The sequence below is a fragment of the Coccinella septempunctata genome, chromosome 3, assembly GCF_907165205.1.
Source record: "Coccinella septempunctata chromosome 3, icCocSept1.1, whole genome shotgun sequence".
Lineage (NCBI taxonomy): Eukaryota > Metazoa > Arthropoda > Insecta > Coleoptera > Coccinellidae > Coccinella > Coccinella septempunctata.
The window spans coordinates 26,934,045-26,961,259 of NC_058191.1; the positions used below are offsets into that span (position 1 = coordinate 26,934,045).

Consider the following 27,215-nt stretch of genomic DNA (forward strand, 5'->3'; position numbering starts at 1 on the left):
ATAAGGGACGTATCTTAGTATCTAGGATATTCCTATGGTGTTAGGTTATAATAGGTAGGTATAATAAGCTTCATTTTCGAATTGTTTCCTTCTAGAGAAGGAAATATCGGCCAAATTACTAAAAATGATTTAAAAGAGCCTTTGGAATATTTTCTTTTCACGGGACTCAGAATTTCTTATTTTTAGAAAGAGAGAGCCACTCAAAACATTGTGGCCAGTTCACAGAGCAGCTAGAAAATAAACTGCTGTCAATTTGAATATTCTCCCAACAATAAAATCTGCAAGGCTGCACTTTTGTGTAACAGAAGAGGATGCCAACTCAGCAAGATTGTGATACTTGTGTACTTCCACCATTCTACTAACTCATCGCTCATCAGACTTCTTCGAGTTCTGGTGGGAAGCCTTGATCTGATAAAAGTATTGCCATTTGAGATTTTTGACTAACTCATTAGTTATTTTCTGTTTTTCTTTACCTACTAAATAAAAAAACGATTTATTGCCAATGCAACGGATGTTCAGAAAGTTCTAAAAGTCAAATGGCAGAAAAGTACAAGAAACAAATAATACACTCGAAAAAGAAGTTTGAAGATGTCCCTATTTACATCTGGGAGCATTGTACAAGATGTTACATGTACATTTTGAATATTTTGCGGTATTGTTTTGACAGTGACTTTTTTTATTGAATTACATTATATATACGATATGGCATTTTTTTTGAGCTTCAATTCAAATATAAATAACAATTAATCTCCCGCCCTGAAACAACTCATGTTTTTTTCTTATTTATTTCTACAGAAGATTCAAAGAGCACAACACGTCGGAAAAAAATAATAATGAAGAGCCCTTATTCCTAATACGTATAACATATTTGTAGTTGGCAGCTGTCACCAAAGAAGGGTTGTATATTCGAATGATATTTTTACATCAAAAGATGTCATTGCACAATTAGAAAATGACATGTCCCGAGATTTTTCAAGATGCATAATAATGGAGCCACTGAATTCATTCCATTTGGCCATTTGGTATACATATACATATACAGCGCATCCGCCAATAAAATTAAAGTAGAATTTCCGCATTTTTATCAGGATTCATCTCACGTGTATATGAATATCCTTATATCCAACAAATAACCCCATATTATTATAATCTCATTCGGAAATAATCAAGCACCTTGATCTGCTTTCATCTGCGTCTGCCTGAACTATGTAATGGGACACCAATTCTGCTGCACGACGCAAACATAACCCAACTCGAATCTCTCAACTGTGACGTTATAATCCCACGTAGTACAACTAATTTTTCTGTGCAAGAAATAAGTGTCCAGTCCATGGGGAATCTAACAAGAAAATACCGCAAACGTTCGAAATGTCTATTATTGCCTGTCCGTCCAGACCTATGCTATTCTCAGTTTAAAAATAGGTTCCTAATCACACACTCAGCTGTATTCTACCAGTTGAGAAATAGTATCTGATATATGGGAAGGATTTGAAGGCAGGTTCGAGCTCATTTCGCACCTGAATAATATAACGGGATATTCTCTTCTAATTTGTTGTTTCCGTTGTTTCGACGAGTGAGGTGCGCGATGTGCTGAATTGATCTTGACCAATGTGGATTTTAGCCGGTGTTTTGGAGGCTCTTCAAAACCAAGAACTCTGGGAAGATAGAGTGAGTATTTGTGTTCACTTATTTAGTTGCCCGTTTCGGCTAATTCTATCGATCTCACCCTATATCTTCTTCTTACCAATTGTATTTGAAATATTAATCATCACGTGACTCCCGCGATGTGTGTCGAGTCACCCCCTCCTAAATTTACAGCATTTCCATGGGATCACCTATTTATGTTCTATGTACGAAGATTCAAGGAGGAAAGGAGTTCAAATTCCTATTAATTAATTCCTATTAATTAATTCGATTAAGTACTTTTGCCCACTTTCAATGTTGATTGGTGAATACCTCAATTACTCATGAAAATTCATGATTATCGAATGGGAGTAACAACGATAAAATTATTAATTCAGTTCATATTATTCCATTTTACCGATACGATACGGAGGGAATTGAGAACTTTTCGTTCAGTATGGGGCGAAAATCTCTTGTGTGTGTTCTATTTTCCATTTGAATCTCCTCGAAGTTTTTGAGTAAGTTATTTTGAGAAGAAGTAATAATAAATAATAATCAAAACAACGATACACCCTCTCTAGAAGTAAAAAATGAATAAATAAAATATTTTTTCAAATATCAACATATAAAGTGACACTTGTGTGTAACTAGTTGCTCGAAGTAAATAAATAATAACATAATTCTTAAATTAAGTATTATAAATATTGATAACACAATTATTTAATTTAATGAAATTGTTCAAATTGATTCCTGACGAAAAACTTGCTTTATGGCTTGCACTGGCTGTTATTTGGGAAGTAGAGAACACTGCATTAGATGTTTCAGTTTCACCAAGTATACCTATCTTGTGCAATACGTTTTTTTATTGTCAATGGAATCCTTAACATATCTCCCCGCAACAGTGCTTGTTTTCCAACCGTGCCCCTTTAATTTGAAAATATCAGCACTCAGCGCCACTGTCAGCTAATAAAATGGCAGAGGCAGAGCTTCTTCTACAGCAGTGGCCAGTATATAGAGAAGGATTTGAAAGTACAAGAAATTGTGCAATAACTTTTGACAGACTGCTAAAAGTGCTAAACGTGTTGATTACTACAGGATTTCTGATAAATTATATATAATATTCAACAAAAAATCTGTGTGTTTAGGGTTTTGAGGACGCAACATATTTTCTTAAAATTTCAACAAAATTCATATTGTCAATGTAACCAGTAGTAATTGCAAACTGCCGTACCTACCTATAACTTTTGTTTTGAAGGAGGGATGTCAACACGAATCTATATCATCTAGGTATATCATTTTAAAATTGAAGAAATGTCAACTTTGCCTTTCTGCAAGCTCCTGCTATTCAAATAATCAACACAACCTATATAGCCATTAAGTGCTTTTTATCATGGGCTTCTGATGGAACTTGAGCCATATTCATTGCAAGAATATTTGGATTCAACTCTGTAATGTTTGTTTTTGTTATCTTGACGAATATTTCATTCTGATTGCATATAGGTATTCATACATGTATGTAGGATTTTTGAAATAAATGAAATATTATTATTATTATTATTATTATTATTATTATCATCAGCTTCAAACAAAAATTTGGCAAAATCTTCAAAAACTTTTGACTTCTGTACAGCCTTCCGACTGCCTTTAGTATACGCTATCAAATTTGTGTATTTTTATTGTCAATATGCTTGTTTAAATTTAGTTTAATAACTAATGGATCTTACATTGAGTAAAGTGTCCATAATGTGGATACTATTAGATCTTTCTTACCCTCAAAATATGCAAGTAAGACATTCTCATCAATATGTTTTATCATCTTCTCATTATACCAAGTTATAATTTTTTTGGGGAACTACTTTGTGTAACCTGTGAGCTTTTGTGGAACGAACGCAGTGATAGATTCGAAACAATCAAACAGATTTTGCTCAGTAACGACGGCACATTTGATGGTCCATTTATAAAAAATAAAGTTTATAATAAAAAGATTAAATAAAGAAGTTAATATTTGCTTGAACCCACGGTGGAAATTTCGAGTACTTAGATCTTTTCCTTCGGTGGTTAGTGTGTTTATAGCCGTGTACAAAATAAATATGTTCGTTTTTCCAAAGCGTTCAGCTTCTGAAAAATCAAAACATAACATTTATAATCTATGTGAAAGCAGCAGAATAACCTATTTCAGATAAACATGTTTCGCCTAATGCGTATTTCAGCATCGCATTGGAGCAGTTATTTTACAGTTTATTATATTGTTAACGAATTGAAATACCTTATATTTTCTACCTCTTATTGAGGTATTTTATTGATAAGTTGTAAATTGTTAAGAATATTAATTTCTAAAATGAATATAGTTCAGTTCAGACATAATAGATTTTTGTTCCTCTCTTTAAAAAAAAAATTTTCTTCAGGCAAAATTAATTGATATATCTGAGGGATCTTCCAAAATTACTCATCTTTATATATATTTTCTACTTGCAAATACTATTCGTCCGTTTTTAATTAGAGATATTGTATAGGTACCAGGAAGTACTGTAATAGATAAACACGAGGGTTATGTTATAATGCTTGGGCTAGTTCGGAAATAGGCAATTCCCATTGTAGACTTTGTTACCGTGTCCTTGAGTCACCTCAGACACATCAGTGTCAATAATTATTATTGACTCAAAAGCGATCTCGGTTTTAATTGTTACCTATAGTTAAATGAACATATTTCATGCACGAACTTATGTAGATTGTCTGGGAATGCTTGATTTATACAGTGAGCTTCACGACTTTGTGAATAGGGGACAGCAAGTTCAATTCAAAACAAATCCTATGTGAGTATTTCAAGTAGGTACCTATATCTCATTCCCGAGTGTCCAGACGTCCAGACTGTTTCTGAAACTGCTCAAACATTGTTTAACTATCATATTTGAAATTATTCATCGATTAAATTGAGAATTTGTTTTTGTTATGTTGTTCATCTGAACACAACAAAATGAAAGTATTTAAAAGCAATCAGGAGTGGACTGAGTTCAAACTAGAGAGAAAAAACCTGCACTCAGTTTTTCTTTGTACTCTTTATAATTTCGTTATCTGCGTGCATAAGACCTTCAAATTCAATTAATCATCTGTGGCTTATTTTTAATTAATTATTGTTTCGGAATACAACACCTTTATAGCAAAGTCGTATACCTACCTACTGAATGAAATTGGATTTCGAAATTCTCAATAGCAACTTTCCCAACGTGTAATATAACTGATGATAATTGAAATTTGGCCACATTTTAGGTTTAGAAATTATCACTTTCATAATAAAATTCTCAGTTGTTACTATTCCAAAAAATAATGGGAAATTACAACGCAATCATGGAACCAATCCATTATAAATTTTCTTTGAATGAATTGTCTTTTTGTGGATAACTTCCAAAGGCTTATGTTCAAAATAATTTGCACAACTCAGAAACTCATAAAAAGACAATTCAGTCGGAAAAAAATGGAATTATACAGTAGTTTCATTATTCCCTTTTCTTATCATAATAATAAAGCTTTTTATATAATTTAATGAACAACGTAATTGATAATTTTCAAGATTTGATGCCCCATCAGAATTTGAAAAGGTCATTTTGATGGAGTATTAAATTTTAATGGACGTTCTTGCAACTGGACGTTAATCGCCAACTTTGGTTAACAGTTACATTAAAAAAAGGTTTTTGAGAATGCTAATTTTTTTTTTGTATGATATGAGATCAAAAGAATGCATTCGTATTTGAAATTGTTTTTTTCCACCCTCAAAAGAGTTGGAAAAAAATTGATATAATTTAGTGTTCTCGGTGAAAGTGCCCGTAGAAGGGTTTTTCGTTTTTAGATATTTTCGAAAAACAGAAGTTATGGCGTGAATTTTTGAAACCGACAAAATATCAAATTTGGTTATATCTTCAAGACAATTGAAGATATCGTGAAACCTTGTCCACTGAAGGACTTTTTCACGAACATCGAGCCAAGGACTTCTTTAAACGTTTTTCTCTATTTAGTCTAAAAGTACGAGAAACAGCTTAAATCAAACTATTTGGTATACCCTGAAATTGAGGTGATACAGTTATTTATATCGCCTTAGATCAAGTCATTTGAATATACTGGCATGAGTTCGGCTCAATAATTCTTTTGTTGACTTTCAATACAGTTTATTTGCATTCTACGATGCAGCTCACTATATTCAATTGAAATATCTCAGCATCGATAGATTGTTGTCGATTATTATAGTACAAGAATAAATTTTCTAAATGGAATACATAGTTTTCCACCCATAGCTTAATTCCGCTGCCAGAGCGAACCTTATGTCTAATGGTGTGATACCAAAGATAACAATAATAATACATTTTTCTGATAAAAATATTGAACTATCGTTAGAAAGCCTTGCTGCAAAGCAATGTTTGGGTTGATTGGTTGTCATTGGATTCATAACGAAATTATCTCCCGATGAAGTAGTGCGAATGAATTAGCGGTTCAAATTTATAAAATGTTCTCTTCTTGAATATAGGTAAGTTTCGGAGTTTTTATGATTTGAGTGTTGATTTTAAAGTAGAATTTAACAGTGTGATTCTCGACAGATTTAAATGGAAGTATCAAATTTAATTTTAATTTCCATAATAACACTAATGATGCCTATTTGCTACTCACACGTATGGTGATTTGTTTCAGTTTTACACACTGGTATCGAATTTTACGACTTTTAGAAGCATAAATGCATTATGATATTTAATTGTACCTACTACCTAGTTCTATCATAAATAACCAAGTATATTTGAAATGTTTATCAAGAAATATTGCTTTTATGATTCAGGTAAAAATTAATACAGTTCTTTCATGTCTCCTGATTGAAGGGACATTAAATATCTTGTACCTGCCTATGTCAAGAATTTTCCATCATTCTTCCTCAAAATTATTAAAACGCTACTATTCTCATAGTATATCTGTAGGTCCGGTGACATCACATGTATAGATCAATAAAAAAAGTACAAATATCGAATGCCATCTCACACATAAATGAGACCCCATCGATAAAACGGATACATGTTCAAAAATTGGGTTTGAGGGCTATATATCCTTTCTTGTAATAATTTTTTTTCAACACCCTTTATCTTCAATAAGGATGGCGTTACGGAAATTTTTTACTAAGCAAACCCCAAATTTTTTTTCAGTTTTTACCTATCCTAGAGACGAAATCATCTATTCTTTGAACACCCTGTATTAGTATCATGGACGATAGATTGAATTAAATAGCTACTTGAATAAATACAATATCTCTGAAAGTATTAGAATTGTCGGTCACTACTAAAGCTGAAATAAATTATATTATTTTTCAAATGTAAACGATAACAAGGTCATATATGTTCTTGGGATTTTTCCGGTAAGGCTTCTTGATTAATAGAATAAATAAATGAATAAATACAAAAATAAACATTAAAAAATATGAATAATTCCTTTGACAAATTAACATATTGAACTTACCATTTTCAAATGTTGCATTTCGAAAATAAAAACCATGGAGTAATGTTTATATAATATATATAATATACCTAATAAAATAAGGCACGAATTTAAAAGGTTCTAAAAAAAGCATAAGTATATTAATTTCATTTGGGGATGAGTGACTTTTCATGTCTTACCCCTTATTAAACCACACAAAATAATATCCCATTATTTTATTCACGCTCCTAAATGTTGAAGATACCATGAGTCTCTAAGCTTTCTTCCTGGTGTGGTATGGAAAATGTTTACAACAATTATTTCGAAACTGTGCACCACTCATTACATCATCCAATTATCACCTATTGGATTTCGATATAAAAAAAAAAGTTCTGAAAGTATAAGGAGAAATTACATGTTCCTAATTCTAAATCATTAGCAGTAATAATTACGATTATTACAAACGACTCCTTGAACATAAAACTTGTTTATATTGATGACCGTATATCGTATCGATGGATGAAAGCATTAAAGCATTTTAGAGTTTTCCGACGTGATTTCTTGATTTAAGTGGAGGTGCTTCAAAATTTTTCAGCTCTAAAATATAATCCTACATTACTCAGGTAACTAAACATCATTAAAAATCATTCTTTTTTCACCAAAATTGAACGATCATAAAAACTCAATACCTATCATAGTCCATTCAAGAATGATTGACATCTCGGGCGGCTATGGAAAATCGAATTTAAGTTGGCAATAGCCCATAAGTTAAGATTTTGTGTGGTGGAATTAAGGTTGGTATTGTGAATAAACAGTGATCTATAGACCTATTATTATGTGAATCTATGCAGTGACCGACTATAATTTGAATTTTGTACGGTTAATCGTGCAAATTGGAAATACAATTGGATCAATTTTGAATCCTGATTAATATGCTCTGAATTCGAATATTTTTCTTTTCAAATACATTTTTAGGTTATATGTATTTATATATTTCAGTTTTGTGATTGAAACTACAGAAATTATTGAAGATATTTTGTGACCATATAGATATTAAGCTCCGTCTAGACTTTCAAGGTCTACGGGATGTGAATCATTCTTGAATGGACTATATAAGTTCGCCCCTTTGAAAAACGCCCTTTCCATCATGGTATAGAACGTCAAGGTCGAAGCCCGGGAAGTCGCTTAAAATAATTTCCGAAAAAGTTCAAATTCGGCAGTTTTTGCCGTTTATAGCGAATGGTGCAAAATTTTCTGAAATAGGGAGATCGCACGAAGCTCTTTAGTGGACCGAAGACGGGCTATGTTTTTTCACGAAGGACGAAATTTGCTTTTGCAGCTTCCAATCTGCCAATTTCGTACAGTACTTTCTCAGATATTGGCTGTTTTCATACCGACAAGTCTTTTATGTGTAGTACTCTATTACCTACATAAGATTTGTACAATTTTTTTGATTGCTTTGTGATATCATTTTACACCATCCATTTTATCAGAATATAATAGAATAGAATAATAATTTATTTTATTATGTTTGCAAGCTTTTTCCTTGGAAAGAGAGCGTTATCATTTTGTCCAAAGTTTTATAACTAATCGCAGTACTGCATTATACGAATTTCAAGCCAAATATACCGAGTGAGTGCGCCAAATTCATATCTTCGTTATTTACTACTTTCGGGCGAAACTCGTGCGAAACTTTGAGAAATTCATTGCATTTGACCTTGCCCCCTCAGTCGCCAGACCTCAATCTCATTGATCACGCTTCTTCTCCTTTTTTATGTACTTGATAAGCCATTTGCTTATCACAAGTCACAAAGTGCTTTGGAGTGTCTACGACATACACTTCAGGAACTCAGACGGCTTGTTACCGCAACTTTGGGGAGATAAGGCTACTTCAAGAATCTGATCCAAATTATGCAAAGGTGTTGTTAGGCTGTGCTTGATGTTTAAGTAGGCCATTTCGTACTACAAATACTGATGATAAATTTTCTCCTGAAACTGTGAAATTTATAATAGCCGACGATGCTAAATCGGGATTTATTCATTTATTCGAGCGTCGTGGGTTTTGAAGATTTCATAGTAGAAAAAAAAAGGTTTTATGATGTATGCACTTTCAGCGTCTGCAAGTTTGCAAAGATGTAAAAAAAATCGTCTTTTGTACATACTCGAGCGTCTCAGATTAAGATACTGTAGGTATATGCCCTACGTATCCTGATAATAAATTCATGTTAATCTGGCAGTTCGCGTGGTGGGGCTGGCCGTAAGAAAAGTTGAAAATGGTCAAAAAAAAATTCTTTTCGAGCGTGTCGGATATGTTAACTGGTTCCAAAGGAAGCTACTTTTCAACAGACTGACAGTTCGCACGAGACGCAAGGTCACAGTGGTCCTTGTACATACTCGAGCGTGTTAGATGTTTATACAGATGGTTAATTTCGATGTTACAGACGTGTTGACCCACTAATCTGAAAATAAATAAGGGGGGTTTTCTTAATCTGGCAGTTTGAAGATGATAACAAGGCATTTTTTCAAAATATCTCCCATCCTCTACATCTAATCGTTTCTGTACTCATTATGATAGTTGTAGATAATGAAATTCTAAACAACTTTTGGCCGAAACAATTTTACATACTCTTGACCGTACTTGGGTAAGAGGGCGATAAGGCCGAGGAGCTAAGCCACACATGCAAAAGGCTGAGATCATTGTAGAAACCCAGTCTAATGTACATTCATCACCATATATCTCAAAAACATTCAAACGTAGAAAAAATTGCTTCAGACAAAATTTGTAGAAAATGTTATGCTCTACAACTTTTATAATGAATGCGAAAACAGAAGAGGAGATAATTCAAAAATACTGATTTTTGATACCTTTATAGCCATTTTTTATTATTTCGGCTTGCTGAAAATGTCAGATTATATTTTTTTCCGTTATACTTAAATCATTAGCTTCAAAATCAGAAAAAATCCACCGCGCTCGAGAATGTACACGTGACTTTTTTTTTGCAAGTTTGACACCCTCCTACACATTTTCGTCACGCCTAAATTGTCAGATTAAGAGAATATATACTCTTCAACATGTAATGAACCACATATACCAATCTTAATCGGACACTCTCGAGTATGTACAGGGTGGGCAAAATTGGTGATACCTGAATTACAACTCTTTCAACCCAACGAGATAGAGGAAAATGCGTGGCACATTGCGGTCGTCTTTTTTCGAGAAACTAATAATGCCATCAACTGCATTCCTCTATCTTCTTTTGTTTTCGAGTTATAAGCCAAAATTAAAATTTCAACTTTGGTAATTATTTCCGTTTCTGTTTGAGCTAGGATGTTGAAATGAAAATATTATACAGACACTTTCTTGATAGCAATCCAGTGGCGTACTATGATTTTTTCTAACAGGTATATTTGCTGAGTTATAACATAAAGATATATTTTTTCTTATGAAAACAGTAGTTTAAAATGACTTAGAAAGACTGAGTGCGATGTATTTCTGAAACAGTAAAAAAATGTCATTCCAAACTACATACTGTTTTCATAAGAAAAAATACAACTCTTAGCAAATAAACCTGTAGGAAAAAAATCATAGTACGCCACTGGATTGCTATCAAAAAAGTGTCTGTATAATGTCTTTATTTCAACATCCTAGCACAAACAGAAACGGAGATAATGAACAAAGTTGAAATCGCCCAATTTTAAATTTGGGCTTATAACTCAAAAACAAAAGAAGATAGAGGAATGCAGTTGATGGCATTATTATTTTCTCAAAATAAGACGACATGAATGGTACATTCATTTTCCTCTATCTCGTTGGGATAAAAAGTTGTAGTTCAGGTATCACCAATTTTGCCCACCCTGTACAATGATTGTTTTATTTACTATTCTGACAAGCTGTCCTAGACAATTTACCCTATATACAGGTCTAATTTTTGGTAGGGTCCAAGCATAGACCTAATAATGCATATTTCATTAGGTCTATGGGTCCAAGGTATACCCCTTATATTAATCTGACACGCTCGAGTAAATCCCGAATTTTCCTCTTGGGCTCCTCAACTATAAAGAAATATGTAGAATAATGAGTTAGATAAGTCAGTAAACGTTTAGATTTCTCAAAATTCAAAAATTAGTAAAAAAAAGGAACAGTTTCAAAATTTCTGAACTTCCTTAATTTTTGTGGAGCAGTTTATATCCTTGATCTACGAATTAATAGACCTAAAAATTATGAGAATTTTCTTGGATCAATTGTCTTTGTTATTCCAACGTAAAAAAATTTTCAAAGCACACATCACGCAAGTTGTTTCAACCAATTGACCTATTGAAGATTCCCACTTTTCGTCGATTGCAAGTAGTGAATAGAATAAACACAAAAACTAAAACTGCGAGTGAATGATTCATTCCCACCTCTAATCATTAATCTCTAACCTTACTCGGCTTCTTACTAAACCACCTTGACGGACGTTTGGAGAGTTTGCCTTCTCAGCTCCGTATTTCAACCGAAGTATGACGATGAAAGCACCTTTATTTATAAATGTTCAACAATTCCAGGTAGATTCCGGCCATGGACGATGAGTACACCGACGATTACTACGATACCATTTCAGTCAACTCCTCGGTGCCCAACAGAAAAAGTGTTTCTTATGGAAGGAACCCCTTCAATCGTTCTCAAAGTCAAAATACTGTTTATTATTCCCTGATGAATCTCGATGGAGGTGAAATGATGGAGATGAACGGGAGGTGGGATGACAAAAATAAGGAGGCAACTACGTACGAGAAATGGAGGAACTTGGTATTGTTCATACTTCTTTAGATATTCTCTGTTGAAATTGATTTTTAACTATCATTCATGATTATCAAGACACTTTATAAATTATTCTATGTAGTATAGAATTTGTATTTTATTATTTAATGATTTCATCAATACTTCCTCATAATCAATATCATCCTTATCTATAATAACAATTTAATATCAGCTGTTATGGTAGCTAGTACCTCATATATTTATTTCGTATACAGAATTACCCAATTTTTCAGAGATATGTATATGACAAGAACTTCCTCGTTATTATACTTGTTCCGACCATAAAAAATGCGCGAAATTTGCGATAACATACGCCCTAACCACATTCTTCATCCTTGAATAGTGCTGCTATCTAAAATGCATTTTCACAATCTTCGAGAGATTTAAAATCATAAAACAGAGGTTGGAAGCAAAATTAATACCTACTCAACCTTCAACATTGAAAATATATCAAAAAATAAAATTTACAACAGATGAGTTTAAATCAAATATACAAGGTACAGTTAATAATGGTTAAAAAAATTTTTCAAACAAAAAAATTATAATTATTGATTACCCTTCGGTTCCTTTGATTTCTGTAACTTTCATTATTCGATCAGTGTTTCAATTTGTCATTTTACTTACTACTTCTGATTAAAGACTATTGTTATTTTCCCTCCAGCACTGCTACATGATGAGTTGAAAAGATCGAAACATTTCTAGTGAATATATTAAATCTTATAAGCCTTTTATCTCTCGCAATATGGAAATAGTTTTCAAAATAGAAGCAGATTCAAGGTCGGTCTTTCAATTTCCACGTGAGCTCGAATAACTGATTGACATTTGTCTTCTCTGTCTTATCTGTCAGTAAAATTATTGCTCAAAGTCAAAAGAGCTACGCTGTTATTGTTATACAAAAGAGCTCCATTAAGATTGCAGTATCTGCTGATGACAGTTTTAGGTGTTATGGTGAGTTTACGCAGACCTAAGACATAAGCAAAAAAGGCTTCCATCTAGAAGATTATTTCATTCTTCCTCGTTCCTCTATGGTTGCTGTCTGGATTTCTATCAGTTCATATTATTCATCGGCTTTAATTCCAATCCTTACTGATTACAGACCTTTTCCGTTAAAGAATTTGACCATGATTCCTAAAAATTATTATAGTAAAGGGCTTTACGTAAAATAAAGTCTGTCCCAGGTTAGCTTCGCAAAACAAGCAATATTATACAGTGTGTCCCAGGATTTATGGGAATAAATTCGGATGTAGGTTCAGTACATCAAGATAAGATGAAAAGTTCCTATGGAGTTATCCATGAGATTTAAAGATGACGACTTGATTATATATTTATTCAATTTTTTTAGAAGGACCGAGTTGAAGAAATGAAATTTTGCACTGATATTGTTCAAGTAGAGATGCACCTAGAAATCCATAGCTACTGAGGTGTAAAATCGGCAACCCTTTTTATTTTCCACCATAACTTTGAACTTTGCATTCAGGCTCATCAAAAAATATGCATTGCAATGACGATTCTTTCTGGAAACTCTATTGCATTTTATTTGTATCCGCAAAAGTATATTTTAGATCCTTTGGTCTGTTTTTGAACATCACATCGGTATATTCCTCATTTCAATTTTTTTTTTACATGAATCCAGGTACACACAAAGAAGTACATTGTTACATTACTATGCGGGTGGTCAAACTGACTTTCGAAATTTCAAAAGGTCGATTCCAAGCAACTAGAGAGGATCATGTTTCTAAATGTTGTTCAAAAACAGAACGGAGGACATGTTTAATTTTTTTTTAAGGAGATACTATCATTTCTACGATAAAAACTCAAAAATCAATAAAAATTTCAAATGAAATTGTCTCATCAATGCATAATTTGTTGACGATATTCGAAGTCTGAAAGGTTATGGTAAAGAATGTAAAGATAAAAAAGGGTTGTCAATTTTACCCTTCTGTAGCTATGGGGAATGAGTGAGAAAATGAGTTTCAGATGCATCTCAATTGAAAAAATAGTCTTCAAAATTAATCTTGGTCCTGCTTACAAAAAATTGAATGAATCCATAATCAAATCTTCATTATTGAAGCAACGTTACTCTACAACGAAGCGTTTCGGACATACCTGCAAAGAAACTTTTCCTCTTATTTGGTTATTTTGTCGAAATAGCGCGTAAAAATTACATCTGTCAAAATAATGATAGTCAAGTCTTTTTGTAGAGGAAGGCATATATTATATATATTTCAATAAAGCACGTTTTTCTGATACATGTATGGACAAATATTCGATTCTTTTGACAAGATTTTTTTTCTAAAAATGTACCTGCTAAAGAGAAAATGAATAATACCTAGTATTTATTCAAAATAAACAGAAGAAAGTGACCATCACTCGAGAACAAAAGATTAATTTTAAAACCCAATGAAGAGAAAAGCATCAACTGAAATATCCCCCTTTTGTGATTGATGGAGTCCCTACTGAAAATGAATTGCAGTATATTATTATCCGCATGCTTAAAAGTTGATTTTCTAGATTTCCAAATATTATTATGTGACGATCATTTCAGACTGCTTTTCGTTAACTGTCAAGTGGCCAATGAAAATATTCATAAATTAGCTTGAACTCACCATCTAATATATATCTACTATTAGGAATGGAATCTGAATATTTGAAATATTCCTTCAGACTGAGGTAAACACTATTTTCCATCTCATTCATTCTCAAAGGTCACACCATGATTATTTAAAAAAATATATATATCAAGAAGATGAAATATTTGTATCTACATACACGTCACTATTCAGGAAAACGTGTTCTATCAAAACATATTAGCGAACGTATGTTCGTATATGAAAAAAAAATAGGTGATCATTTCGACAGTATATACAGGGTTTCCCACGCTGGGTGGCCAATTAGGCGTTCACGGAGAACGGATCATAGGATTGTTGTGAAAATTTGGGTACTAGGGTTTATGCTTCTGATCCATCTGACTAATGGTTGTATTCTGCTTTTGATCTGTAAGTTACAAATCTGTAGCGTACGATCGATCTGTCAGGGTCCGATTCATGGATTCATAAATAATGCAATTCTGGAAATGTTCCTGTAATTATCTTCTTTATACAGTGTTACTTCCTGTAAGCTACAGATCACTAAAAACGTCAAGAATTGCAATTTTCCTGTAGGCTTATGAAAAGATACAGATTGTCTTACAGATGAAAGCAGAATACCACCATAAATCATTTTCAATATAATAATATTTCGACGTTGCCTCTTATACGGAAAAATACTACAACCTATTCATTATAACTTTTTTGCTTCTGTATTCTCATCTGAATATTTTTTTCTGATACTTTCTAATCCATATTCCTGATACATTCGGAAATATTAACGGTTTTCCACGAAAAAATTGCCAAAAACATGGATCCAATGAAGTAGGCACAGAAAAGATATTTGATATTTTAAGAAGCTGATATTTTGAAAATATGTGTATGAGATCCCGAGGATGACTTTTGCTTGGAAAAAACTTGGTTTTGGTCTTTTCACTCTATACAAAAAAGGCAAAAAGTTGATTTCTTCAAATGGGTCACCCTATTCATTATAACTTTTTTGCTTCTCTATTCTCATCCGAGTATATTTATCTGATACTTCTTAATCCATATTCCTGATACATTCGGAAATATTAACGGTTCTCCACTAAAAAATGCCATAAACATGGATCCAATGAAGTAGGCACAGAACAGACATTTCATATTTTAAGAAGCTGATATTTTGAAAATATATGTATGAGATCCCGAGGATGACTTTTGCTTGGAAAAAACTTGGTTTTGGTCTTTTCACTCTATACAAAAAAGGCAAAAAGTTGATTTCTTCAAATGGGTCACCCTATTCATTATAACTTTTTTGCTTCTCTATTCTCATCCGAGTATATTTATCTGATACTTCTTAATCCATATTCCTGATACATTCGGAAATATTAACGGTTTTCCACTAAAAAATGCCATAAACATAGATCCAATGAAATAGGCACAGAAAAGACATTTCGTAATTAGGAAGCTGAAATTTTGAAAATATATTTCAAAAAGTTGATTTCTCCAAATGGGACACCCTACTTTGCATCTGTTGTTTTCAGAGAAAATAAAAACACGCATCTAATGATGTATCACGTTTCCATACGTAAATTTCGGTCTGAAGTGTTGCATTAGTCCAAATTATTTTCTAAATTAAAAAAAAATTATAAAAAAATGGAAATATGTGATGTTGGTATAAAGATGATTTTTCTTATAAAAGAACAATAATTATTCTGCATGTCCAAATAATTCTGAGGTCTGCATAAACAATAAATTTGTTGCGAAAACAGCTGATCCTGATGCTCTCCGACCCAATTGATTTTTAGGAGGGGTCCCTGCACATGCTCGTTGCAGATTTTTGCCATTGTTATGCTAATTCGAAATTATGATGATAAACCAAGCTACTATTTTATCATTCTATCAATAAAACGACTTATCTATAGTGCATCCACGATAATACTTTTCAATTCAGTGCATGTGCGAGTGCTCATCTGTGTAAATGTTTCGTTCATTTAAAAATGTGTTCTAATCCCTTGAACGATTGGGATTCTGTGAATGAATTCTTAACTGGAGCACAACAATGCAAACATGTAAGATTAATTGATTCATTATCCAATTACTGGCCATCTAGGTACAAGGAAATTTTCGAATTAATGTCGAACGTCTTTTATGTAGTAATAAAATAATACTTATTCTATCACTCACTGAGGATTATCAAGAAAATATGGTTAGTCACACGTTTTATAAATAAATGTATCATGCTTCACAATAATAAAAAAGGTGAGGAAACTCCTGAAATTGACGTCCAATTCCAATGTCCAATATGAATGGAATTATTTTCCTTTTTGTTCAACTTATGTCATTATGTGAGCGCTTTTGATTGTTCTAGTTGATGTATAGATCTGAAAGAAGTTGAACAACACAAGCTTAGTTTAGGTGCCTGATTCAGAAAATTTTACCGTATTATCTGGTGAAAAGGTGATTTGATTTGAATTTACAAGAATTGTAGTTATATATTTCTGAGTTGAAATAAAATTGAATATATTTGAATTTGTATATGTAACTATTTGTTACGAGAGACTAATTTATATTCAGAAAATTTCTCCTAATCATCTGAATAAAATTCGGTTCGATTCGAATTTATAATATATGAGGTCATATATTTCTGAGCTGAAATAAAATTAAAAAATTTGAATTATATCTATTAGTTTTCCTGGAAAATTTATGACAAATCAATTTATATTTGGAGGGGGATGTTCAGTAGTAATTCCCAAAGCTGAATAGTGAATATTAAATAACAGTAGGTATATAGTATATTGAATGTTTTGAAATTTTTTTTATGGAAATACTGCCTAATTTCTCTCTGACGTTCGTCTCGCTGTAAAATATTTCGTTGGTAGAGTGAAGTGCATGAGCGAATCCTGAGTATTCAGTGACCATTAAGATATTTAAATTTTTTATAATTTTCTTAAAAGGAATAATTTAATTTCTATTCAATATTTTGTGAAAATTCAGGTGTTGTGAAAGGAAAAAGAATAGCTACAAATTTATCAACTGCAAAGTGTTTTTCAAGCATATTAGGATTTAATGAAATAAAACTTGAAACATTACAGAATATATAGAGGAAGATAATGAACGAAAACTACGACAGTTTATAAATTACAGGTGGACAATTTGCACTTCTAATTAAAATTTGTTTATCAGAAATTCGTCAACCTTCTAATTCACTTAATCAATCACTACCAAAGAATATTCGCATCGAAAGAATGTAATTTATAGTATATTCACTAATTATCTTTTAATTTGTAGATACACACGTTGACCTATTAGTAATTTTTTTTTAAATAATTCCTTTTTTCGTCGACCTCAACATAAAATGTATAGTATATAGAAGTATTTTTCGTCCGCATCAGATATACTCCATTCACTTTTATTTTAGCTCTCGGTTGGCCATGGAATTTTGACACCTCTCATACCGTATAGTATGGGGTATAGTATAGTGGGGTTATGACGATTGTCAAAAGATTTTTGGGTTTTAAATCAGCGCTATGTTGTCCGTTCTACGTAAAAGTCTCAGTAATTACCTATGTTATCACAATGTCGAATCACTTCTGAAATATGAAGTCGAAATATGTGACGAACATAATTGACGTTTATACAAACGGATTGAAAGCATACCAAATTTAGTTCTTTGCATTTGCATTTGCAAGAGATCAGTTTTCACACAAATTTATTTTTGCTATGGAAGAAAATTGAATTATTGACACATAATAAACAGTACCTTGAGGAGAGTTAATGTTGGTTATCTTCTATGGCTATATAAAGGTTGAAAACGTTACCAGTTGTAGATTTCAAAAAAATCAACCCAAACTTTGATATAATAATAATAATAATATATTTATTCATCATTTTACAATGTATAGGACAAGTCAAATGAAAAATAGAGAAATTAATTTTCTTGTTCTACGATGACATTCATCAAAAATCCTTTAGTTACTTTTCGCATTCCTTCATCTTAAAATCCCACCACTTTTTTCTCCCAATAGAAAGAAATTCCACATCATTCTGATTGTGGAAACATTCATCTAAAATATAAGGCGTTTAGATTCTGATGATTATATAAATTCACATACATTTTGCACTGAATATGTTTATGTTCGCTACCGTGTGATATATTGTAGATATTAGAATATCAGAGGGTTACCTACTATTTGAATGAGCGGGGCTGAATTCTAAATTTCACTTCCTGAAAGCCTGTATTCTCTCTTTTTCAGTCACTTTCGGCATTTTCGTAATATTAATTGATATTAATTGTGGGAACGGCGTTTTGATGACATTTCATGAGTACCAAAACCTTACTCCGTTCTAGTTACAAAATCTTGAGAAAATTATTTCATGGCTAACCGATTGCTTAAATAAAAGTGAATGGAGTATCTACTTCCAGATACCATTCAAGAGATATGAAGACAATTTCTCAACTTTTCTCTATTCTGAGCTATTTCTCCCATTCATTGCAGACCTAGAAGCACAATTCTTTGGCTTTCTACTTCTACTTATACGTCGATTCTTTTTGACGTTGCGATATCTCAGAAGATCCAACATCCAACATATATAATGCAAAAATGAAGGGAAACAACATTTATAGCCTCTAATTCAATTTACATAATCCTCAAACTGAATCTATTTATTCGGACAATTCAAAAACAAGTATTCTCAAAAATGAATTGAAACTGTCCGTTCTGACATTCCAGGTAACGTGATTAAAATATTGAATAAAGCAATGTAATGATAACGTGCTTTTCTTTACATAATTGGTATATAATTCAGAAACATCATTTGGATACTTAAAAATAATATATCACTCGACCCCTAATGCCATTTGAAATCTCGGCTTAGGAGAAGATCTGTAAAAACATATACTTACTGGTAGATATAACAATAACTACATCATGTTCGTTGAGTTACTGGAAATGAAAAGAGTGGTTATATTATGAACGTTCGGAATATGGAAATGCTCTGCGTATCATTTTCAGTGGTAAAATAAATAAGGAAAACCATGTGATATAAGATATAACTGATTGTAAACATTTTAACTCGGAATTGGCCTATGAGAGCTAGTCTAATTTATATTCTGAAAGAAAAAGTGCATAACTGCTTCGTTAACATTTTTGTAGAAATTTGGGAATGAAAATGATCACTAACAGGGACGAAGTATGTAGTATCAAGAAGACCGCGTTGACAGAAAAAAAATTTCTTACTTATTTCAAATTCCTGAGATTATAAATAATGCATTCATGAATACATAATGAAGTTTAATTGAGCTTCGTAAGTAGATTCTATAATTTGAATGTTAACAAATTATATTATACATCAAGTACCACAAAACATTTTTTACGGCAATAAAAATGTAGTCCATTTTTCCGCTTATCCCAGTAGGTAATCTCTCAATCGCAAAATTGCGGTCTGCATTCAAATCCTGTAATTATAAGTTCTTCGAAAAATTTTATAGCCTTATATCTTACTCTGCTGATTCTGCATGAAATTATAACGTGATTTCTGAGCATAGCCTTTCATAATATTTTATATATCTAATAACTTTAAAAAACATCAGTGATTACAAGGCAGGAACTCCAATCGAAATGTTTATCACGTTTTACTACGGAAAATATGAACGCGGCTACCGGAAATAAAGAAATAATCAAGTAATTATTCGCTTGTACCTAGGACACCCTGATTGTTCCTGCAGTAAATATCCATAAAATGAACAAGTCAAAGTTAGATGTGTGGAGAAAACACGTGAGATCTATAATAAGGGTAAAGTAACCATATTTAATCAATTAATTATAGGTGCGTATCTGAGATTTGATCAACAAGTAACATTCGCCTTCCATTTTTAGGTTGACCTTTATGAAGGTAAAAATTGAAGAATATCGCTTATTTGAATAAAATCGTTCATAATTATTTTAATATCATTGACATAATCTTTAAACCGCTTTGGGCCATTCACTTTCAATACAATTATTTTTCGAAAATAAGCCAGATCAATACTTCCCGTATTACACATTTACTTCTAGTTGTCTGGCTTCAAATAAATAATTCACCAATTCAAATAACTTTGGCAGGTTTTTCATTAGGTGGAAGTCATATTTTCATATTTAATTATTTCGCCATTCTTTTTCAAGAGTTGTCTTGAATGACTTGATATACATTGCATTATTATTTCCAAATCTCTCGTTAAAATAATCCACCGAATTTTATTAACACCAGTTTTATGATCTACACTAATTTTTCCCACAGACTGAAATCAGTATATTCTTTGTGAACTGTAATATTAGATCCAAGAACCTATTCATTTTAGAATATTTAAGAATATTTACTTATTATATACAGGGTGAGTCTTCGTCTAGTACAAATATTTTCACAGTAGATTCTTGAGGTCAAAAGAAACACTTCTTTTATTTGCCATTTTTCCCGAATCGGATCGGTTTAAAAGATACAGGCTGTTGAAAAACCATACAATAGTGTTATTTTTACTTCCATCTCACAAACGACTTTATCGGATGAAATGAATTTCGGTATATACATTTTCATTTATTTGATTAATGTTTTTCGAACACAAGATATCACCCAAGTCTTCCAGTTTTCTTATTATGACCATTTCGTACCATAAAAATACCAATAATTCAAAAAACCCAACTCTTGAAACTAAATTGGACGCTACCTAATGAATATTTGAACGTTTTTTAAAATAAAAGTAGCCATTATATTTTCTCGTATAATGCACCGTTTTAGAGTAATTTGATATCCAAAAATGTGAAATTCGAACAATTTGCTACTTTCACCGAATGCATCTCTTTTTGAAAGATCCACAGATGTGTAATAGTACACTAGATTTAGCTAGTTATTCTGAAGATAATTTTGTTTTTTCAGGGGTGGCACAGCTCATTATGAAAACTTGGCTTTATCCTTTTTCAGGGTCGAATCGGAAAAAATGGTATAGGAAAAAAGTGTTTCTTTTGACGTCAAGAATCTACTGTTGAAATATTTGTGCAATTCGAAGACTATATATAATTATTTATAAAGTTTTTCCTCTGATATGATTATAAAAATTTCCATTGTAATCAAAGGCTTTTGTACCGAATGTTAGTACCTATGGTCCCTGGTCCTGGTATACTTTCTTACAAAAAATCAAACTTATGCTTGCATAAAACCTATGTATAAATAACGAGAAAATTACTGTTAACTATCTGTTATTTCACGATTTTTATGCCACCTTCTTCCATTAATTGGCTGTTTTTTTAGTGTATTCCATCTTCCACCAATATTGTTGTTTAGATGCTGGAATCTCCCATTTTTTCCACTTTTGTCGTGTTCTGCATCTAGTCTGAATACATTCTCCAAGATTCAAGGATAATAGTTAGTTTCAATAAGTTCAAATAGGAGCCCACTGAAAGGATAATTTTTCTCATGTTCGACCTTGAAATTTATGATTTATTCTGAGAACATTCATCTGGGGAGCAAAGGTTTTCATAGCAATATATGTGCTCTTGCACAATCCTGTAGGATTTTCTATTCGTCTGTTATAGATTTCAATTTGAACGCACCATGAAATTTGACCTCAGCTCAATTAGTTATTGAGTACGTATAGTGAAGAAATGTCTGAATATCTTCACACATAACATTGTTCGAATTTATATACAAAATTGGCACTCATCTGGGTATTTTATTTGCCCAACACGACTTGGCTATTATAAGAAAAAGTAGTATATTCAAAGAAACAAATTCCAGTGGAGTTCTATCGAAACAACAAAATTTTTGCATAACCCACCGAATAGTTTTGAGGCTGGGGTTTAGAGTTTATTTGAGAATTTTTTCTATTCTCTAGTGATTCGATCTTCAGGAAATTTGCACAAGATTTCTTTATTAGTACTTAATCTACGACTTGTTACTGAGTTTCTTTTCATTTGTATTAGTAATTTCTTGTATATAAAAAAAACCACGATGCATGCTTATAACTTAATAACCTGAAATATTCAAGTCAAGCTCTTTTCCTTCTGAAGTCTGAGGGTTAATATAATGATATTTGTAATGACTTCAACCCATTCGATACATATAATTTTCGATACAAAATTTGGAAATTAGTCATTTGTTCAGAATTAAAACGATCTCATTTGTGCGCAAAAATTAAATTGTTCCACCCACCTCCAGAAAGTTCGAATGGATTATTAATGATATGAATACATATTTGGAAATAACTTCATGAACTTTTGATCCGATTATATAGTGCTACTAGCTGACCCGGCAAACGTTGTTTTGCCATATAAATAATTTCCATGTTGTATCATAAAAAAATAGAAATTAAAAATTTTGTCTAAAAAATAAAAAAAAAATTAGGGGTGGACTACCCCTAACATTTAGGGGGATGAAAAATAGATGTTAGCCGATTCTCATAGATAGCTGACCCGGCAAACGTTGTTTTGCCATATAAATAATTTCCTAATGATTAAATTACTAAAATGGCTATTAAAAAATAAGGGTTGATCGTAGAAGGGTAAAAATTGAGGATTGTATGTATTTTTGTATGTTGTATCATAAAAAAATAGAAATTAAAAATTTTGTCTAAAAAATACAAAAAAAAATTTAGGGGTGGACTACCCCTAACATTTAGGGGGATGAAAAATAGATGTTGGCCGATTATCATAGATAGCTAACCCGGCAAACGTTGTTTTGCCATATAAATAATTTCCTAATGATTAAATTACTAAAATGGCTATTAAAAAATAAGGGTTGATCGTAGAAGGGTGAAAATTGAGGATTGTATGTATTTTTGTATGTTGTATCATAAAAAATAGAAATTAAAAATTTTGTCTAAAAAATACAAAAAAAATTTAGGGGTGGACTACCCCTAACATTTAGGGGGATGAAAAATAGATGTTGGCCGATTCTCATAGATACCGGATAAGCACAAAAAATTTCATCAAAATCGGTCAAGCCGTTTCGGAGGAGTATGGTAACGAAAACTATGACACGAGAATTTTATATATTAGATATTTGAACACTACAGGATATTTTAAAATTTTGCGAGGATGGTAAAATCAGTATCTGAACGTTGTTGTTCATTTGTTCATTAGAAAATGGAATGGAATCTGACATGAAATATTCGATAAGGATATTCAATCAAGAAAAAGTATTATGACGAAGAACAAGCACGAACTTGTTACTTATTACTTGATAAATTGAAGTAGGTACCTAGGATAATATTATAGTTTATAGTGGATACTTCAAATTATCGAGAAATACGAGGATGTATTGATATCTAGTTAGCCTAGACCAGTTCCATGCATAAAAAAATATTGTTACCATATCAACGAACAATAACTCATTAGAAGTATCAGTGTGAAGTTAGAGGTCAAAAAAGTAAACCAGAGTTACGCAATAAATTAAAAGAAAGAAGATGTTCATCGACATTGTGAAAATCGAATAATTGGAGTATCGAGCCATCATCATGTACCTGTATTTAAAAGGGTCAAGAGGTAAGCAGATTTACGAAGATATGCTTAATACTCTTGGTGATCAATGTCCTTCGTATGCGAACGTGAAAAATTGGACTTCAAGCTTCAAAAGAGGTAAATTCTCCATTGAAGATGATGACGATTATCTGAAGCACCGAATATTTCATACGAACGCGTTCATCATATAGTTCACGTCAATTTGAACATGAGAAAAATTAATGTAAAATGGATCGCCAAATGTTTGAACGTTGACCAAAAGCGTGCAAGGGTAGAAGCATCGCGTTCGATCTGTGCTCGATTTGAAAACGATGTAGACTCCTTAAACCGAATTGTTACTATGAATGAGACACATGGGTACATTTCTACGATTCAGAAACAAAGCAACAATCAATGGAATGGCGACACTCTGGTCTCCAAGACCTAAGAAGTTTCGTATCCAAAAATCTGCTGGAAAAGTTCTTGCTTCAGTTTTTTGGGATTGCCATGGATTAATCATGATTGATTTTTGGATAAGGGTAGAACAATAACTGGAGATTACTATTCGACATTACTGACCACTCGACGGGAAAAAATTAAAGAGGAAAGACGCGGAAAGTTATCCAAAGATGTTTTGTTTTTGCTGGACAACGCCCCTCCACACAAATCTCATGTTGCCGTGCAAAAAATTCGTGATTTAGGGTTTGAATCACTATCCTTATTCACCAGATTTGGCTCCATCTGACTATCATCTCTTTCCTCAACTGAAAAAAAGTCTAAAAGGTCGTAAATTTTCTTCCAACGAGGAGGTAATGAAATCTGTGGAGGTCTGGTTAGCAGAGCAAGAAGAAACATTTTTTTTTTAAGGTCTAGAGACGTTGCAGGTTCGCTGTAATAAATTTATTCAATTAGGAGGAGAATATGTTGAGTAATAAAATATTTTGACATTGAAATTTTGTTTGGTTCTATAGTAGGCTGAGAATTTTTCAATATATCCTCGTAACTAAACAAGATGATCTCGATAGAGCCAATGGAGAATCAAAGATTACAGATCTAAACTTACTGGAGATTTTAGAAAGTCGGAAGTTGTCTAATAATATTACACTAGTACTTCAGTTTATCGAGTAATAATTACCTTTACACGATGAGGAAAGAATGATCATTATACCTGTTGGCAGAATTCTATAATCAATGAGTTGTGTTTATATTGAAATATCTAAAAATAAATATTTTACAGTATTACCATCCCATCCCAAGTATCTCATTATGAAGAACAGATATACTGAGAATCAGTAGGTTGAAAAGCCGTGAATTAGTCATTCCGTTCCCACTTTATTAATAAATTTGATCCCATGAGTTGATGAGTTCATACAGTTTTGCGTGCCTTGGAGAAAATGGGATGCGATTTATATCTTCATATCACTCACTCCGTTAATTAAATTAATATTGTTTGACAAATGTCACGAGCAGGTATGAAAATTTCAACGGAACATGTACTCATTTCAGTCAACGTCTTGCTACCATTTATAGTTTAGGCAAACGAAAGATTAGTCATCCGTTTTCGAAAAGTGAACTTTAATGTCTTGAAGTTAAGATAACTTCTCGAATATTTCCGAATTCATTCATTAACAGTCGCCTTATTTCTATGTTATCTTTGCTTGTCGGGTCATCCCATAATAACGAGACATTTCAGTGTACCACAATAACTTTGAATATTTTGTCGTGCTTTATGTGCTGGTGAATAAATAAGTTTTGATAGAAATGCGTTATATTCGGAAATGTGGGGAATTGTTTTAAACGAACTAGGATTCTCTAGAAATCAAGCCGAGGTAAGATTATCAGTTATCACTCAAGTCTGATTTCATTTGTATAATAAAAATAAGAATATATATAGCTTGCGTTTGTATTTCAGGGTCTTCACCTGATTCTCAAAATATCACTCCAACTCATTTTGGAGAAAAGTAACGCACAAAATTTATATTTTCGGTATCCACTATTTTGTAAAAAAATGCTCAAACAGGTCAATTTTTTTCAAATTATGTATGCTACTTGAAATGTATCATTGAGGAGTACCTATGTATACGAGGAGTAGAGACTTGTTGAGTTCTTTTGTGGATAGACCTTATACGGCTGAAACCTCTGCAGATGATTTGGTCATTGATAGGGTTTTTTATAAACCGTTTTCTCAATATAGGGATTGAATGATTAAACTTATTGAATTAAAATTTTCACTCTTTTGTTGCATTTTAAGGTCGATGACCTGCACTTTGAGAGTGATTGATGTATTTGAAGTGCTATCGAAAACATTTCTTTTTCGTAGGGTAGTAGGTAAGCGATAAAGGAACTTCTATTCAATTATCTTTTCAAAATAATTTTTTTTTATTGTGCTTTCTATTACAGATATTCATCAGTTAGATACTATCCTATGTTTTCGATAACTCTTCAAAAATATCAATCACTCCTAAAGTGTATGTCATTGGCCTGAAAAAATACGTGAAAATGTAAAAATATGAATTCGATGAAAGAAACTTTAATTGAAAGACTCAATCAATGACTCATCGTCGGCAACGAAAGGTCTATCCATTTCTGGCACAAAAAGTTAGGGTTGCCTCTTATGAAAAATTTATTACTCCTCATTATCTTCACCTACCTGAAAGTGCTGTTGTGATAGCGAAAAACGTGTTGTTTTTTTGAAACTCATTATGTGAAAACTGTATAATCTGTTTTGTGTTAAAAGGGTGATTTTTCAACCAAAATGAAGGGGAAGAAGAGGTTCTGAACAGAAAGATAAGGATATGAAAGATTCATAAAACTTTTTTTTCAAAATAATCTTTCTTATTTGATATCCCGCAAGAAGACTATTTAGAAGAATAAAATCCAACAAAAATGAACAAAATGATGCTATCAAAATTGCAGTCTTCCATGGTTAATTTAACCAACAAATGTCATTGCAAGAGAGTGAACAAAGCAACCCACATTGTTTTGCTTCAGAACTTTTCAATGTTCCTGTATTTTCATATTTGAAAAATTTATTCAGAAAGAGGAACTCATTCTTAAACTTTTCTATGACTTGAATTTTCTTCATAAAATTGTTCCTCATAGAAAAATTAAATAATATTCAGGCTGAAGGTAGATAAAATATTGAGTAGGGTACTTCATAATGACTTATATAGTTTTATTTTTCCAGTTTTCTAAAGCTGTATTTTGAAAATATATTCGGTGTGACGTCAGTGGTTCAATCTTGGCCAAGATGAATAATTTTGAAAGGTTGAATTGAAATTGAGATATCAAACAGGTATTTGTGTTTGTCATCAT

At 32.1% G+C, this 27,215-nt stretch overlaps 1 protein-coding gene across 7 annotated transcripts in view; it reads left to right on the forward strand.

Annotated features, from left to right (window-relative positions):
- The first annotated feature begins 1,271 nt into the window (after positions 1-1,271).
- LOC123309200 (anoctamin-1) overlaps positions 1,272-27,215 on the forward strand; it is a 34,203-nt gene continuing 8,259 nt past the window's right edge. Inside the window, exons 1-2 of one of the 7 annotated variants that reach the window (XM_044892180.1) lie at positions 1,272-1,668; positions 11,614-11,854. In XM_044892180.1, coding sequence (XP_044748115.1) covers positions 11,627-11,854 — 228 coding nt within the window. In that variant the 5' untranslated portion in view covers positions 1,272-1,668; positions 11,614-11,626. Of the gene's footprint in view, positions 1,669-1,990; positions 2,142-7,673; positions 7,692-11,613; positions 11,855-16,278; positions 16,503-20,130; positions 20,227-25,351; positions 25,730-27,215 lie in introns of those variants that run through there. The other 6 variants (XM_044892178.1, XM_044892179.1, XM_044892182.1 and 3 more) reach the window with 6 other exon arrangements.